Below are 15,845 nucleotides of genomic sequence, written 5' to 3' on the forward strand. Positions count from 1 at the left end.
TTAGCAAATGGTTTTTGGGAATTTAAGTGTAAAAACGTCAGGTACAACCTTTTGGCGTAACACGGACGAATTTTTTTTTCTTATCAAATTACAATTTGATAATGTGCAATTTGATGTACATAAAATACAATTTATTTATTGTACATTCTCTTATTTTGGACCCGTGTTCATGAATGAAGTCGTATCTCTCAGTTTTCATCCTTCTGAGAATACTGCCAAAACTTATTTGCCAATCTATTATCGAGAGAATTAGCAGGGATACTTATGTTCAGTCTCAGTTTGATTTTCCTGACTTTTCGCTCTGCTTATTTCTTAGCAATTGTTTTTTGGCAATTTAAGCGTGAAAACCTCAGATGCGACCTTTTGTCGCAACAGGGACGAATTATATTATTGTGAATTTTTATCACACTGGCTTGCAATAGTTAACTGTATTAGCTGTTTTAATTTCAACTAAGGTGATAAGTATAAAAGGTGAAAAATACCTAGGAAAACGGCTGTATAAGATTTCGATATGTTTTTTAATATTTTATTATGAATCCAATATATTAAATTTCGATAAAAAATCTAAATTCCACCACTTTTTTGCGTTTTTACCAGTTACACATATTGCGAATTAGCGAATTAAAACAATAAAAAACTTTAGCGTAAAGAGCGGGGCGTTGAGGAGGGGGCAGCCCCTTTCACATGCGGAATAATTTCTGTTCGTTTTAGGTTTTAATGTTGCTCCTTACTTTCAGTTAAAAAAACTTACAGTTTATTTAATTAACAAAAGAGATCGCACCACAACAGAATGCATTTCAGACTAGACAATAAAATACACCACAACTTTTCCGGGAACCCAGTTTGCACGGTTTTTCGTCTCTGTACGCAGATTTTGTTTTAAATCATTCAAAAGTATAAATAGTAACGAACTTAGAAATATGAATAAAAATAAGTAACTTAAAGACAATTTCTTTTTGTTGTCTCTGGCGGAATGTTTAGAATAACATGATTATAATTTAGTGCATAGTTTCTTCGTCTCTCTGTAGTGTTTCTTTTTTTGCTCTTGCTGGGAGTGTGAGTGTGTTTTTATTTTCTGCAATATAGCTGTAAAATACAGTTGTGTCAATTCATGAAAATATAGGGGGTGGGGTCAAAATATATTTTAAACATCTGGGGGGTAATTATGTGTTTTCTCAATTTTTCGAGAAAATACAAGAAAGTTGTGTTTCATTAAAAACACCCCCAAAAGTGTTTTTTAAAATAAAAGGGGAAAGGTAAAATAATATAGGAGTAAATTGCACCCAGTGCCCCCCTGGAATCGACACTCCTGGTTAGATTCTGGGCTTTCTGTTCAGTCACAGATGTCACAAAAGTTCAGCAACACTTGATGCTGGTCTTAAACATGTACAATTTTTAATTTCAATATTTGCTTTTCCAAAATGATTAATTTAAGATAATTCGATTAAATTTTGAAAAAGGTTGAAATTTCTACATAGAGGAAGGGATTTCACCTTAGCGAAACTTTATTTTCTATTTGTACATAGTTTTGGAGGTGAATAAAATGTTGGAATCTGAATTCGTCTTAGAACCCTGGAGAGGAAGTTTAAGAAAGTGTCGAGAAGTATTTGGTCCCATGGCCTTTCCCAAAATGTAAAATTTTGTGCTATTTCTTCCAATATTTTATTATATTTCCCATATATGTATGTATTACGATGTTCCTTACGGTGTTTTTTTTTAGAAGCCTTGACCTTTCCCTACGAGACCAAAAGTTGCATGCGTACCCAATCATAGATGTGTATTTTCTTTTATAAGGGGTGATCGTATCAAATTAGTGGTAACCAGAAATACACCAGAACTTTTCCCGAGAGAGAGGAAATGAGGCGGGCGTTTGAACCAATCTGTTGGGGAGTTGAGAGGCTATGATAACCTAATTTGGCATTACTAGGGGTACGCTAGTTTTGACATGGCATACTGGTTGTACCTGTGTTTATCCAGTCGTTATTTTTGTAGAATATTGCACCATTTGGAAAGAAAATCCGATTTTGTTATTTATTTGTGCCTCTTTTTCAGTTTATAATTTAGAAGCAATATTAAAATTGATTGCTTTTGGATCAAAGGAGTATTTTCGTTCAGGATGGAATGCCTTTGACTTTATTATCGTTGTACTTTCTAACATTGGCATGGTTTTAGAATTTTTGGGATACTTTGGTTTTATGATAGTTCGACATGCCAGACTCCTCCGAGTCTTCAAGGTAATATTATTTATTCAATTTTTTTTTATATTTAGTTTTGGTAAAATTATCTTTTAATATTCTTTAACAATTTTTCAGGTATTGTGTTTTAATTATTTCTTAAAAATGTATTTTACTTTGTTTTTCTCTTAAACAATTTATTCAAACTAGTTTTAAGTTTCCTCCAACCTTTTCACCAAAAATTTTTTCTCCAGAAAGCCTAATGTTTTTCTTTTCTTCTTTATTAAAGTACTATTTTTATTTTTTTCATTTGCAAAACTTGTTAAACCTTATTTTTACTTTATTAAATTAATACTAATTTCTTTAAACCTCTTTAATTGTACTAAAAAATTAATATATATATATATATATATATATATATATATATATATATATATATATATATATATATATATATATATATATATATATATATATATATATATATATATATATATATATATATATATATATATATATATATATATATATATATATATATATATATATATATATATATACGTATGTATTTTTAAGAACAATTTCTTCAGCTCTTGAAAGATTTTGAAACTCCTTTTTAGAAAACGTATCTTATTGGAAGCAAATAACGCAAAGGAGTTAAATACCAAATATTGCTGAAAGTAATTTCCCAGTCAATTCTCCCTACACACAGAAGAGGGGAGTGAGACGAAAATTCTCTTCTTAACATTTTCTTTCCTATTAGGCCTCGTATTACATGATTTTCGTATTTTGTCGTAAAAATTCCCGTCGTAATATGTCTTTTTGTCTTCAAGAACAGTTTTTTTTCAGTTTTGGAAAGATTGAAACTCCTTTTGAAAAAACTCATCTTATTGGAAGCAAATAACACAAACGAGCTAAATACCAAATAGTGCTGAAAGTGATTTGCCTGTCAATTATCCCTGCACAGAAAATGGGGGGTGGAAAGAAAATTCCCTTCGTAGTATTTTGTGGAAAAAATATTGAAAATTACGAAAATCAAAAGTTTTGTGCTTAAATTGCGATTTTAGCTTTAAAGAATAGACCCTTCGATACACGAAAACATTCTCCAATTTATTATTACATGCCCAAGCGCTTGGACTGTGTGGATTTAGATCGTCAGGGGAGCTATTGCCCTTTCCTATATTTTGAAAAATACCCTTTTTCTTATTGTTCGTGAAAAAATAGGTAGAAAATATATTTGCCCTTCCCTAGATTTCAATTTTTTTTGTATTTTTTTTTGTATTTTTTTTAAATAGAAGAAATATCCTCGCTCCCTTACTAAGCCTTTTTTTGTTTACGCCTCTGACGATATATATATATAAGTTGTGAGTCATGTAAATTGTAGATTTCTGCCATGTTTTTAAAAGTTTTTTTTGTTCTTTCAGAATATAAGAGCGTCAGCTAATCTTTTTTTTTATTCAGTTGTTTGTATAACAGAGTCTTGACGGAAACAGGAATAGCAAAAATGGACTAGATTGTTAGAAAATTACCAGTAACTTTTATATTTTTATACAGAGGAAGGAGGGTGGCTAGAAGAATGTCTTTGGAAAAATTTCTAAGACAGTTCATGCAAATCCATACAGGTGCGCCCCTGTTACACTTTTTGGTTTAATCAACAGACTCATCCTCACTGGAATGAATTCCCAGTCTCTTTGTACCTTCCTATGTGGCCGAGATGCGTGTATTCATGAGGGTAAGATTAAGATATTTATGCTATTTATGAGTGCGCTTAAGACTGCAACATGTGGTAGCACAATGGACTGATCTCAGCTTGGTAACTGACCTGTTCTCTTAGCTACTGTTTGTGTTAGTTTATCAGAATCTTTTCCCTTTCAGATAAAGAAGCGATACCGTGATGTTTTTGGCACAGTATTCATGCTTGCTGATGGACTAGCATCAGCTGCAGTTGTTCTAACTCTGTTCTACTACTTCTTTGCAGTTGTTGGTATGGAACTATTCGGAGGATATGACATGAAAAACTGTTGCAAGTATGTAAAAAAGACTTGATATCTGAATACAAAGAGACAGGGAGGGATAAAAATAGAATCCAAACGATTATATTTTAAAATAATTATATATATATATATATATATATATATATATATATATATATATATATATATATATACATATATATATATATATATATATATATATATATATATATATATATATATATATATATATATATATATATATATATATTTGTTTCCGTTTATTCACTGGTTGAAAATTATCCTCGTTGGTTTTGTCTTTGTTTTTTCTTCATTATTTATTGTTCTTCATTTTTTCGTATTAAAGAAAGAGGGGAAAGAGAGAGATATATAAAAAGGAGAGAATGAGGGATGAGAGGAGAGAACAAGAGAGAGGAAGTCGTGAAGGTCAGTATTGTACCTCTCCTTCCAAACAAGTATAGGCAACAACGTAAGAAAGAAACGCCAATTTGTCAGTTAGATCCATGTGGATAGTAAATGTATATAAAGAGATCGCTGACAAGAAAAATTATTTGATATTCTATTTATGTATTTAGTATAGGCGGGAATTTATTGGTTTGGATTTTAGTTTTCTAGGCACCATGGGGGGAAATTAGAAGCTAGGCTTTGAACAGAGTGTAGCGGAGAACGAGTACATGTAGCTTGGTCAGCTTTAAAGTAGCTTGGAGCTGTGATGAATTAGAAGCTAGGCTTTGAACAGAATGTAGCGGAGAACGAGTTCATGTAGCTTGGTCAGCTTTAGGTAGCTTGGAGCTGTGATGAATTAGAAGCTAGGCTTTGAACAGAATGTAGCGGAGAACGAGTACGTGTAGCTTGGTCAGCTTTAGGTAGCTTGGAGCTGTGATGAATTACAAGCTAGGCTTTGAACAGAATGTAGCGGAGAACGAGTACATGTAGCTTGGTCAGCTTTAGGTAGCTTGGAGCTGTGATGAATTAGAAGCTAGGCTTTGAACAGAATGTAGCGGGTAACGAGTACATATAGCTTGGTCAGCTTTAGGTAGCTTGGAGCTGTGATGAATTAGAAGCTAGGCTTTGAACAGAATGTAGCGGAGAACGAGTACATGTAGCTTGGTCAGCTTTAGGTAGCTTGGAGCTGTGATGAATTAGAAGCTAGGCTTTGAACAGATTGTAGCGGAGAACGAGTACATGTAGCTTGGTCAGCTTTAGGTAGCTTGGAGCTGTGATGAATTAGAAGCTAGGCTTTGAACAGAATGTAGCGGAGAACGAGTACATGTAGCTTGGTCAGCTTTAGGTAGCTTGGAGCTGTGATGAATTAGAAGCTAGACTTTGAACAGAATGTAGCGGAGAACGAGTACATGTAGCTTGGTCAGCTTTAGGTAGCTTGGAGCCGTGATGAATTAGAAGCTAGGGTTTGAACAGAGTGTAGCGGAGAACGAGTACATGTAGCTTGGTCAGCTTTAGGTATCTTGGAGCTGTGATGAATTAGAAGCTAGGCTTTGAACAGAATGTAGCGGAGAACGAGTAAATGTAGCTTGGTCAGCTTTAGGTAGCTTGGAGCTGTGATGAATTAGAAGCTAGGCTTTGAACAGAATGTAGCGGAGAACGAGTACGTGTAGCTTGGTCAGCTTTAGGTAGCTTGGAGCTGTGATGAATTAGAAGCTAGGCTTTGAACAGAATGTAGCGGAGAACGAGTACATGTAGCTTGGTCAGCTTTAGGAAGCTTGGAGCTGTGATGAATTAGAAGCTAGGCTTTGAACAGAATGTAGCGGAGAACGAGTACATGTAGCTTGGTCAGCTTTAGGAAGCTTGGAGCTGTGATGAGTTGTAGTTGTAACAGCTATTTTTAAATGCCAGTTTCATTGATCACCGAAATTCTTTGGTGTTATAAGAGACTAAATCCAGCCTCGAAGCTCGCTAATAAGAAAAAGTACTTGATATTCTGTTTATGTATTTAGAGAAGATAAGATATTTATTTCAAAAAAAATCTCTGTCACAAGCCCACAAAGGGCTGAATTCGGACTTGTCGACGGTTGCGCCATCTTATTTACCATCTTAATGATTTTTATTTACCATCGTGATTTTATTTATTTACCATCACAATGATTGTTTTTACCATCTTAATGATTTTTGGGGGATCAAATCTAAAATAAAATAAGAAGATTCCAGAAATAATTTTTCTTTTTTAGCATTGATGAAAAAAAAATGAAATCAACTAATAATGCTTTTCAGAAATCAATACAAATATATATGGTAAAAATGGTATTTCTGGGGGATCAAATCTAAAATAAAACAGAAAATTCCAGAAATAATTTTTCTTTTTTAGCATTGATGGAATAAAAATGAAATTAACTGATACTGCTTTTCAGAAATCAATACAAATATATATGGTAAAAATGGTATTTCTGGGGGATCAAATCTAAAATAAAATAGAAAATTCCAGAAATAATTTTTCTTTTTTAGCATTGATGGAATAAAAATTAAATTAACTGATACTGCTTTTCAGAAATCAATACAAATATGTATGGTAAAAATGGTATTTCTGGGGGATCAAATCTAAAATATAATAGAAAATTCCAGAAATAATTTTTCTTTTTTAGCATTGATGGAATAAAAATGAAATCAACTTATACTGCTTTTCAGAAATCAATACAAATATATATGGTAAAAATGGTATTTCTGGGGGATCAAATCTAAAATAAAACAGAAAATTCCAGAAATAATTTTTCTTTTTTAGCATTGATGGAATAAAAATGAAATTAACTGATATTGCTTTTCAGAAATCAATACAAATATATAGGGTAAAATGTTGTGCAGTGAGAGTGTAACCACTTTTTTTTTCAGGAATAGCTCCATTCAAGATAATTATGTTTATGACAACGTAACAGATACATATGGCTACTATTATTTAAACAACTTTGAAAATATCATCACAAGCTACGTCACACTTTTTGAACTAATGGTAGTCAATAATTGGTACATTATAATGAAGGGCTTTGCATATGTGGCAACAGAATGGAGCCAGATATATTTCATGAGCTTCTACATTATCACTATGGTCTTTCTAAATGTTGTTGTAGTCAGTGTTATCGATGGTTTTATATTTCGAATCCAGTATAAGAGCACTATGTCCAAGGAGGAGGAGGAAAAGCTGACAAGTCAGGAGCTAGTTGTTACTAAATCGGAGTTGCATAGTGTAGGTGTCTCTGAAGATGAGGTAAGCTTTTATTTGATTTTGCATTGTATTGACTAATTCCATTGACTTGAATTGATAGGGAAGCTATTGCCCTTTCCTAGATTTTGAAAAATACCCCTTTTCCTAATGTTCCCGAAAAAATACGTAAAAAACATATTTGCCTTTCCCTAGATTTAGATTTTTTTTTGTATTTTCATTTTTTTTTTAAATAAAAGAAAAATCCTTGCTCCCTTCCTAAGTTTTTTATTTCAATTTACGCCTCTGAAGTTATATATAAGCTGTATTGAGTCATGTTAGATTTCTGCCATGTTTTTAAAATTTTTTTGTCATTTCAGAATTTAAGAACAGCAACTAAAGTTATTTCAGAACTTTTTTTTTTAATTGTTTGTATAACAAGGTCTTAATGATATTTTTAAATAGAGGAAGAAGGGCTGCGAGTTTTTATTAATTCTGAGTTGCAAAGTGTAAATGTCTCTGAAGATGAGGTAAGTTTTTATTTGCTTTCGCATTGCATTGACTAATTCCATTGACTCGAATTAACATCGATTTTCGTTATTTTTTGCCGTAACATTTACTGATTATTTTACCTTTTCTTTTTTCCTAAATTCGTGGCTCCAGGTTTCTCTCAGTATCTGATATGCTGCTATGCTTTAACCGCGTTCCATTACGATGTTATAAAAGTCTATTGGAGCTTCTTATGAATGACTCGATATAGAATCAGGAAAAACGTCCATATGAAGATCATTCGAAAGTGAAGTGCTTCTTCGAAAGAAGCTGTTCTTCAAAAATTTAGCTCTTGTGGTTCAACCTAAAGATAATTGGACCGAGTTTTGTGTCTTTCTTGTCGTTTGGATAATGGCGGTAAAACATGATAAGGTTCTAAAGAAGGAGGTGGATTCATGTACTTTTTGAAAATCTATTAATGCTACTTCAAAAGTTGCACTAAGAGACTGGAAAGATTCATGGGTAATGATTGAACCTGTCCAATGCTTCACGAAATAATATTGTCCGTGGTTGGGCTTTTAAATCAGAAAATCTTCTTACTTAAATGTTCAACATTTCATCTTTTAAATCTGTTTCCAACCGTTTAGCAAATAACGAGTCTTGATAATTTTAAAGCTCCGTTTCCTGGTATTGTTACTTGTTGAGCTGTATAGAAAATTTACATGTCAAACGCTATGCTTTTACTGCCTTCCTTCATGAGGCTTTAAATCTCTATGGAATCTTCTTTTAAATGAGTCGGCAGAGAACTCTTCAGGGAAATTGTCCCAAGGAAGATCGTTCCAAATTGGAATGAATCATCGAACGTAACTGCTCTTTAAGTGTTCAGTTCTTGGTGGTCAACCTTGAGATAATTAGACCGAGCTTTGTGGCTCTCTTGTCGGTTGAACAATGACAATACAATACGATAAGGCTCTAAATATGGAGGTGGATTCATTTACTTGTTTAAAAATGTCATCGATGCTTCTTTAAGTCTTTCACTAAGAGACTGGGGAGAGTCATGAGTAATAATTGAACCTGTCCTATTATTAACTAACTAACAAACTGTTCTTAGCAGGACTAGCTACCAGCCATGTTTTACAGTGCTACCACTATACACCAAGTTTCAGTGGGATAAAGGTTACGTATCTAGTGCCTGGAATTGGGCAGACGCATTGTTTTCAAGGGGAGAGGGGGGGGGGGTCAAATCTATTGAAATAGCAAAATAAACTAGGAATTTTAACCACGATCAACCGCATGACAAGGGGTGTGCCTACCCTTTTGCCATCTTAGGCTTAGTTTTTATAAGACGCTATACCATTTGAGCTACTTCGGCTAACATTTCCCTGCGACAAGCGCAATCGAACCGGCCAACCTTCAATTAGAGACATGGTGATATCCACTATGCCATCGGAAGGTGAAAATTGTCTCCGACGGGGAATCGAATCTTGGTAAGAACTACCAAAATCATGTCACTTAAAGGGAAGGGAAGACCCTGAAAGAACTCCCTGTTTACGGGCCTGCATGATGTCAATGGCTTACCGTTAAAATTGATAAGAAATATGAATCCCAAGAAAACTTGGGTGTAAGTAGGAATGTGGTGATACACTTTACATAAAATTGCGTAAAATTGCATAAAATTTCATAAAATTGCGTTTGTACTGTGTACACTATGAAAAAAAAAAAGATTGGTCACAGAAAAAGATAAGTTCAAATGGACGATTGGTTTACAATCAAATTATAATTTGTGTTATGATGTGTTTTATAATAATTATTATACAAAAATTGGTGAATATTTTTTTTTTCAAAAAAAAATAGAAGAAAAAAGACATTCCAACGCGTTCTGGACAAAAAGTCAACACAATAGGAAATAAGGGTATTCCAAGATTCCCATTGGTTCCTCTTTTCGTTAGGGTTATAAATAACTCTGATCGAAAATTTTTTTAACTTTTGCATTTTGTAAATTTTTCTGGTTTTCAGTGAGTGAAGGTCAACTGTTTAGATTTATATGTGTAACTTGCATTTTTGTAAGTAATTACGCGTTAAGACAAATTTATTTGCTTATTGGAAGTCGATTCAGATTTTGCTTTATCCTGTGTGTTTTTTATCTCGTTTTTCTCGTATAATTTTCTTGTTTTACCTGACGGTTTTGCTAGAATTTTATCTCAAAAATTTTGAAGATTTTATCGGCTTTAGAACAAAATATACCTCTTATAATATTGGTTCTTTAAGTAACACATATTTTATAAGTATACCAGATGTAGCTCTGTCAAGGAATAGACTAATTTGCGTAATTATGCGGGTAGAGATGCCTAGAGTAATTTACTAATCGTATTACAAGATGATTTGGATGTTCATCTTCAAACCCACACAAATAAAATTTATGTGACAAGTTAGGACTGAACTGCCGGAACAGAATTAGTTTAATTCGTCGTGATAGGTTATGGTGGTTGATAAGATGGGGGGGGGGTGTATATGGGTGTTTTAACAGAAATACAATTGCAACCTCCAATTAAGGAAAGTCAATATCCTTGAAAAGAAATATTATTTTTTAGAGCCCCCTGTATCCTCTTATATCTTATAATAAGTAAAGCAAATGTAATGCTACTATGAAGTTGACATAGGATTAAGCCACTTGAGACTGTTGAGCCATTCCTGGTGTAAAGCCACTTCAGACTAACACGCTAGCGAATGCTCCTTACTTAAAATGCTCCTTAGCGAATGCTCCTTATTTAAAATGCTCCTTAGCGAATGCTCCTTATTTAAAATGCTCCTTAGCGAATGCTCCTTAGCAAATGTTCCTTATTTAAAATGCTCTTTAGCAAATGCTCCTTAGAGAATGCTCCTTAGCGAATGCTCCTTATTTAAAATGCTCCTTAGCGATTGCTCCTTATTTAAAATGCTCCTTAGCAAATGCTCCTTATTTAAAATGCTCCTTAGCGAATGCTCATTAATTAAGAATGCTCCTTAGCGAATGCTCCTTAGCGAATGCTCCTCATTTAAAATGCTCCTTAGCGAATGCTCCTTATTTAAAATGCTCCTTAGCGAATGCTCCTTATTTAAAATGCTCCTTAGCGAATGCTCCTTATTTAAAATGCTCCTTAGCGAATGCTCCTTATTTAAAATGCTCCTTAGCGAATGTTCCTTATTTAAAAGCTCCTTAGCGAATGCTCCTTATTTAAAATGCTCCTTAGCGAACGCTCCTTATTTAAAATACTCCTTAGCCAATGCTCATTATTTAAAATGCTCCTTAGCGAATGCTCCTTATTTAAAATACTCCTTAGCCAATGCTCCTTATTTAAAATACTCCTTAGCGAATGCTCCTCAGCTTCCCTATATTTACAGCCTCTGTTTTTTCAACTTCGGGAAAGGTACTAAGCATTTTAAGTCGTTTTTTTTCCTCCCAGCCGTATAAGAGTTGTCATCCCGTTCTCTGTCTTCCCCTTCTTTTGCTCTATTCTGAATTGATCAGATATTTCAAAGGTGGGAAAAGTGAGATCCCAGGTTTTTGTCACCTTTTTTAGTGTTTGTCGTTGGGGATTCGTTATATTTTAGTTGATTAATTATCAATAACTTAAGTAATTATTTAATTGCAGGATTCAATCACGTATATAGGCTGTTCTCATCTAACTAGGAATGTTCGTCAGTCTATAATGTATCATACTGAGATTGAAGATTGGCTGAAGAATTCAACTACAACACAAAACGGAAATTCCTTTTCCTTTTCAAAATTAGAAGATTAAAAGTTTTCTTACGAAGTTGTTTTGCTGTGAAGTGCCTTGTTACATGTAAATGGAATTTTGGTGGGTGTTACTGAGCTAAGATACACATATTCGCAATGCAGATTACAATTGCCAAAAATAGTTTACTTAGCTGTTCTCAAAGAGAGTATTAGCTAGATAATGTACGATCAAAGTCTCATTGATCACACACTCCGGTTCTGCTACTTCTAATGAAAATAACAAACAGTCTTGTTAATTTCCTCAGTAGTGTGTAAATGTCAGATTTGAGCTTTAGGCGAAATAGCAATAATATTTAGCTGATTTGCCAGCTTTTTTCGGCTGAATGATGTGTCATCTGTGATTTTTCGGTCAGTGTTATATTTTAAATGTAAAAGTGATTTACTATTTATCATAACCGTCCGAAAATGCATGTTTATTGCGCTATATATGGAAAAAGGGTTTTACTGAGGGTTGGAATTTAAGCTTTATTCTCCTCTTTATAAACGGCCTTGTTACTTTAATGGCGATTTTTTTTAGCTAGTATTGTTTTTTAAAGTTTGCTGAGCACATTTGTTGTTCTTTCTTCAGTTTTTTGGATCAAGCTCAGGGAATCTCAGCAATTTTATGAAAGTTTTTAAAATATTAGAAGGCTGCAGAACCCCAGAAAAGTTATCTGACACTTTAAGGCATTTACTCTTTACGCTCAGTTGGAGGGGTAGGGGAAATGTAGGTAAAATTTTATTTCTGTTATGATGGGACTCAAGATCCCTCAGACTCATGTGCGCTCATGGTGGCTTAAAGAACTTTTTATATTACATGCCTTATTTATGCTCTTTACCATTCAGTCATCATTACTAAAGCTAAAGGATTCCAGTCCCTATGGGGGACTCTCACTATTTTTGGGCTAGTGGGAGGTAATTTATAAGGAATCCCTATAATTTTTATCAAAGGGACTCCCTTCTGATTTTCCTATTTTTACTAACGTACAGTTAGACAGTTTGAAAACACACAGATAAAACATACTATTAAAAATTATATGAGCAAGGTCTCTTTCCCACTAGTATATGTTTTTCGTTTGAGTTCTGAAGTGACAGTCGCAGGTGTCAACTGTATATGATGTAAATTCGATAATCAGCTGTGTTATATCCTAACTGGTTAAAAGTTTTGCGTTCTGAAGCAGGGGAGGCACTCAAAAAATCTTTCTTTATATCTGATCAAAACCCTGATATATGATCAATTGGAAATCGAGGATAATAGAAAGCCCATTTTTTTTTCATAAAAAAGGATAAAATTAAACACATGCCCTGAAAAATACTACGTGCTCTTGTAATTACAAGTGATGCCATTAACTTGTTTCCTCATGCTTTGTTTTATTGCTCGGCCTTTTTTCCTTTTTCTTTTGCCTTTTTATGTGATTTCTTTTTTCTTTGTTTGTGGTCACTTTTAAAGGTCTGTGATACCTAAGTTATATCAGGTTTAAGAAGCCGAAGGTGAACCGTCAGTTTCTCTAGAATCACAGTTGAAACACTAGTTGAATCACAGATAGAATCACTCTTGTGCATCTGTCTTACACTTTTTTTTCACCTCCACTGTAATCTCCCCATGATCATTAGCTCTAATCCAGCTTTCATATCCCAGCGGTTTAATTATCATCGTTGCACCTAGGGTATGATTCAAGTCTCTCTGGCTTCCATGGTAGCATCAGATTTCAACCCTGTATTCCAGATTTTAACCCGAAAATTTTAACAATTTATTAAATTTACTAAAATATTGGAACTTTTGTTTCATATTTATTTTTAGTGTTTTTATTTTTTTACTTTCCTTTTTGATTTTGGGTTATGTTCGAATGTTTACCAGGCGATTCTTCGTCACATACATACTAGTGTTCCTGAATATTCTTTTGTCGCCAGAACCTAAAAATGAACTCTTTTGTTACATTATAATTTTTTCACTATTTGAGAAAAAATATGAATAGGTCTGGAAAAATCAAAATAAGAGTGTTAAAGATAGAGTCCTCGGGCCCGCGCCCCTCCGTGTACTACACCTATCCATCTACTCCAACAAAGTGGGCTCGTGATACTGGAAACTTGTAAACGGTCTTTTTGAATATATCATTATTTTCTCACTGTTTGAGAAAATTTATTCGGGAATCAGGAAAAGTTTAGGCTGAACTAGTGCACTTCGCTTCTCTGGGTGATTCTATCTTGTGAAGTACCTTTTCTTTTATTATTCGCTGGTTAATATATGATTTGTTGAAATCTGCTTTTTCATCTTTTTTTCATAAAGTTTAATTGCAAATTTAATTAAAACGAAATTAGGACACAGATTGTCGCATAAGCTTGTTGGAATCCGAAAAAGAATTGGAATCCGACCTAAATTTTCTTGTTTTTATCGAATAAATGGAATCTCTACAGCCTAAACTGTATGAACGATAAGTCACATAAGCTCCTTCAAAGCGTTCGAACCTGGCAAAAGTTTCAAGCCTTCCAAACGAAATTCGGACACAATTTTTTTTTGAATTTTAAGCAAAAAATTATAAAAAAAATACAAAGGGGATTATTTTCTCTTTAGTATAATTTTACAATCTTGTCTCATTTTTCATCAGTTTCATTTACCTTTCGTACCTTTCGTGGTCTATTTCCCTGTCATAGGGGGAAGGGGGAGTTGCCAAAGTGTTTATGTTTTACCGCTGATTGAAAACTTGAGAATCAGTCCGTCCAAACAATAAAAGAGAAAGTCTGAAAGGATATAGTTTATGCACTATATTTGATACTACAGATGTGAGCTCAGTTAGCTCCTCAATACAATTACCAAGAACAGGTCTAGTTAAATTTTTTTAAACATAAAACATTTAGATGAGAGAGTTTCGTTATTAGTAAATATTTGGTTCATTATACAATCCGTTCATTTGTCTATTCTATTATTAATTTATTCCTCATTTATTCATTCCAATGGGTACCCTTTCTTGGGTTGTGTTTATTTGTTGTTGCTTTTTTTGTAGGGATTACATACAATCATTAAAAGGTGATGAACTTTATAAGTAGTTTGGTAAACTTACCTGTTTTTCTCACGCTAGTGGGATCGAGTTGGAACTTTAAAACGATTTTTTGTTTGTTGTTTTTTTGGAGAGGGGGTGGGGGGTAATGAAGCTTGGAATTTTGTGTTTTGGGAAGAGGCCAATATTTTTTCTCTTGTCTTCACAGAAGAAAAAAACATTATGTTTTTTTTTTGCCTGTGTCTAACACAGCAGACTTTTTAGCTAGTGTTTTAAGTTTATTCTGGGACAAGTATATTTCCTTACGAAGCATTATTTTGGCAAAATCTGTGTTTGAAGTAGGTCATTAAATATTGGTATCGATATTTTAGATTTAAGGAAAGTTGCCGAAATTAGTTATGTGAACTTTTAGATTAGTTTTTTATTAATTTTATTTTAATTTCGGTCAAATTTTGAAAGTAGTGGTAACTTTTAGTTTTAGGATAGGAAGTTAAATGTGTTAAAATGTATTACTTGATCAGAATACAAAATCGCCACAACAAAATTCCAAATACGCTAAGGGTGTTAAAGATGGAGTCTTTAGGCCAGTGCCCTTCTTAACCATCTAGCATAGGAATTTACGTACGTAGTGCTAAAGCACTACGTGCTTTAGCACGTAGTATATAAATATACTATATCTTGTAATTCAAATATATATCTATATCTATATAAATATACGATATCTTTTAATTCAAATATATATCTATATCTATATAAATATACTATATCTTGTAATTCAAATATATATCTATATCTATATAAATATACTATATCTTGTAATTCAAATATATATCTATATCTATATAAATATACTATATCTTGTAATTCAAATATATATCTATATCTATATAAATATACTGTATCTTGTAATTCAAAGATATATCTATATAAATATACTATATCTTGTAATTCAAATATATATCTATATCTATATAAATATACTATATCTTGTAATTCAAATATATATCTATATCTATATAAATATACTATATCTTGTAATTCAAATATATATCTATATAAATATACTATATCTTGTAATTCAAATATATATCTATATCTATATAAATATACTATATCTTGTAATTCAAATATATATCTATATCTATATAAATATACTATATCTTGTAATTCAAATATATATCTATATCTATATAAATATACTATATCTTGTAATTCAAATATATATCTATATCTATATAAATATACTATATCTTGTAATTCAAATATATATCTATATCTATATAAATA

At 32.7% G+C, this 15,845-nt stretch overlaps 1 protein-coding gene across 1 annotated transcript in view; it reads left to right on the plus strand.

Annotated features, from left to right (window-relative positions):
- The window catches only part of LOC136034023 (two pore channel protein 1-like), an 80,110-nt gene extending 64,682 nt beyond the window's left edge, over positions 1–15,428 (plus strand). The window contains exons 11-14 of the mRNA XM_065715076.1: positions 2,053–2,234; positions 4,050–4,201; positions 7,010–7,382; positions 11,438–15,428. Of these exons, the coding sequence (XP_065571148.1) occupies positions 2,053–2,234; positions 4,050–4,201; positions 7,010–7,382; positions 11,438–11,584 (854 nt within the window). The 3' untranslated portion in view covers positions 11,585–15,428. The remainder of the gene's footprint in view (positions 1–2,052; positions 2,235–4,049; positions 4,202–7,009; positions 7,383–11,437) is intronic.
- The last annotated feature ends 417 nt before the right edge of the window (positions 15,429–15,845 follow it).

The sequence above is a fragment of the Artemia franciscana genome, chromosome 12, assembly GCF_032884065.1.
Source record: "Artemia franciscana chromosome 12, ASM3288406v1, whole genome shotgun sequence".
Lineage (NCBI taxonomy): Eukaryota > Metazoa > Arthropoda > Branchiopoda > Anostraca > Artemiidae > Artemia > Artemia franciscana.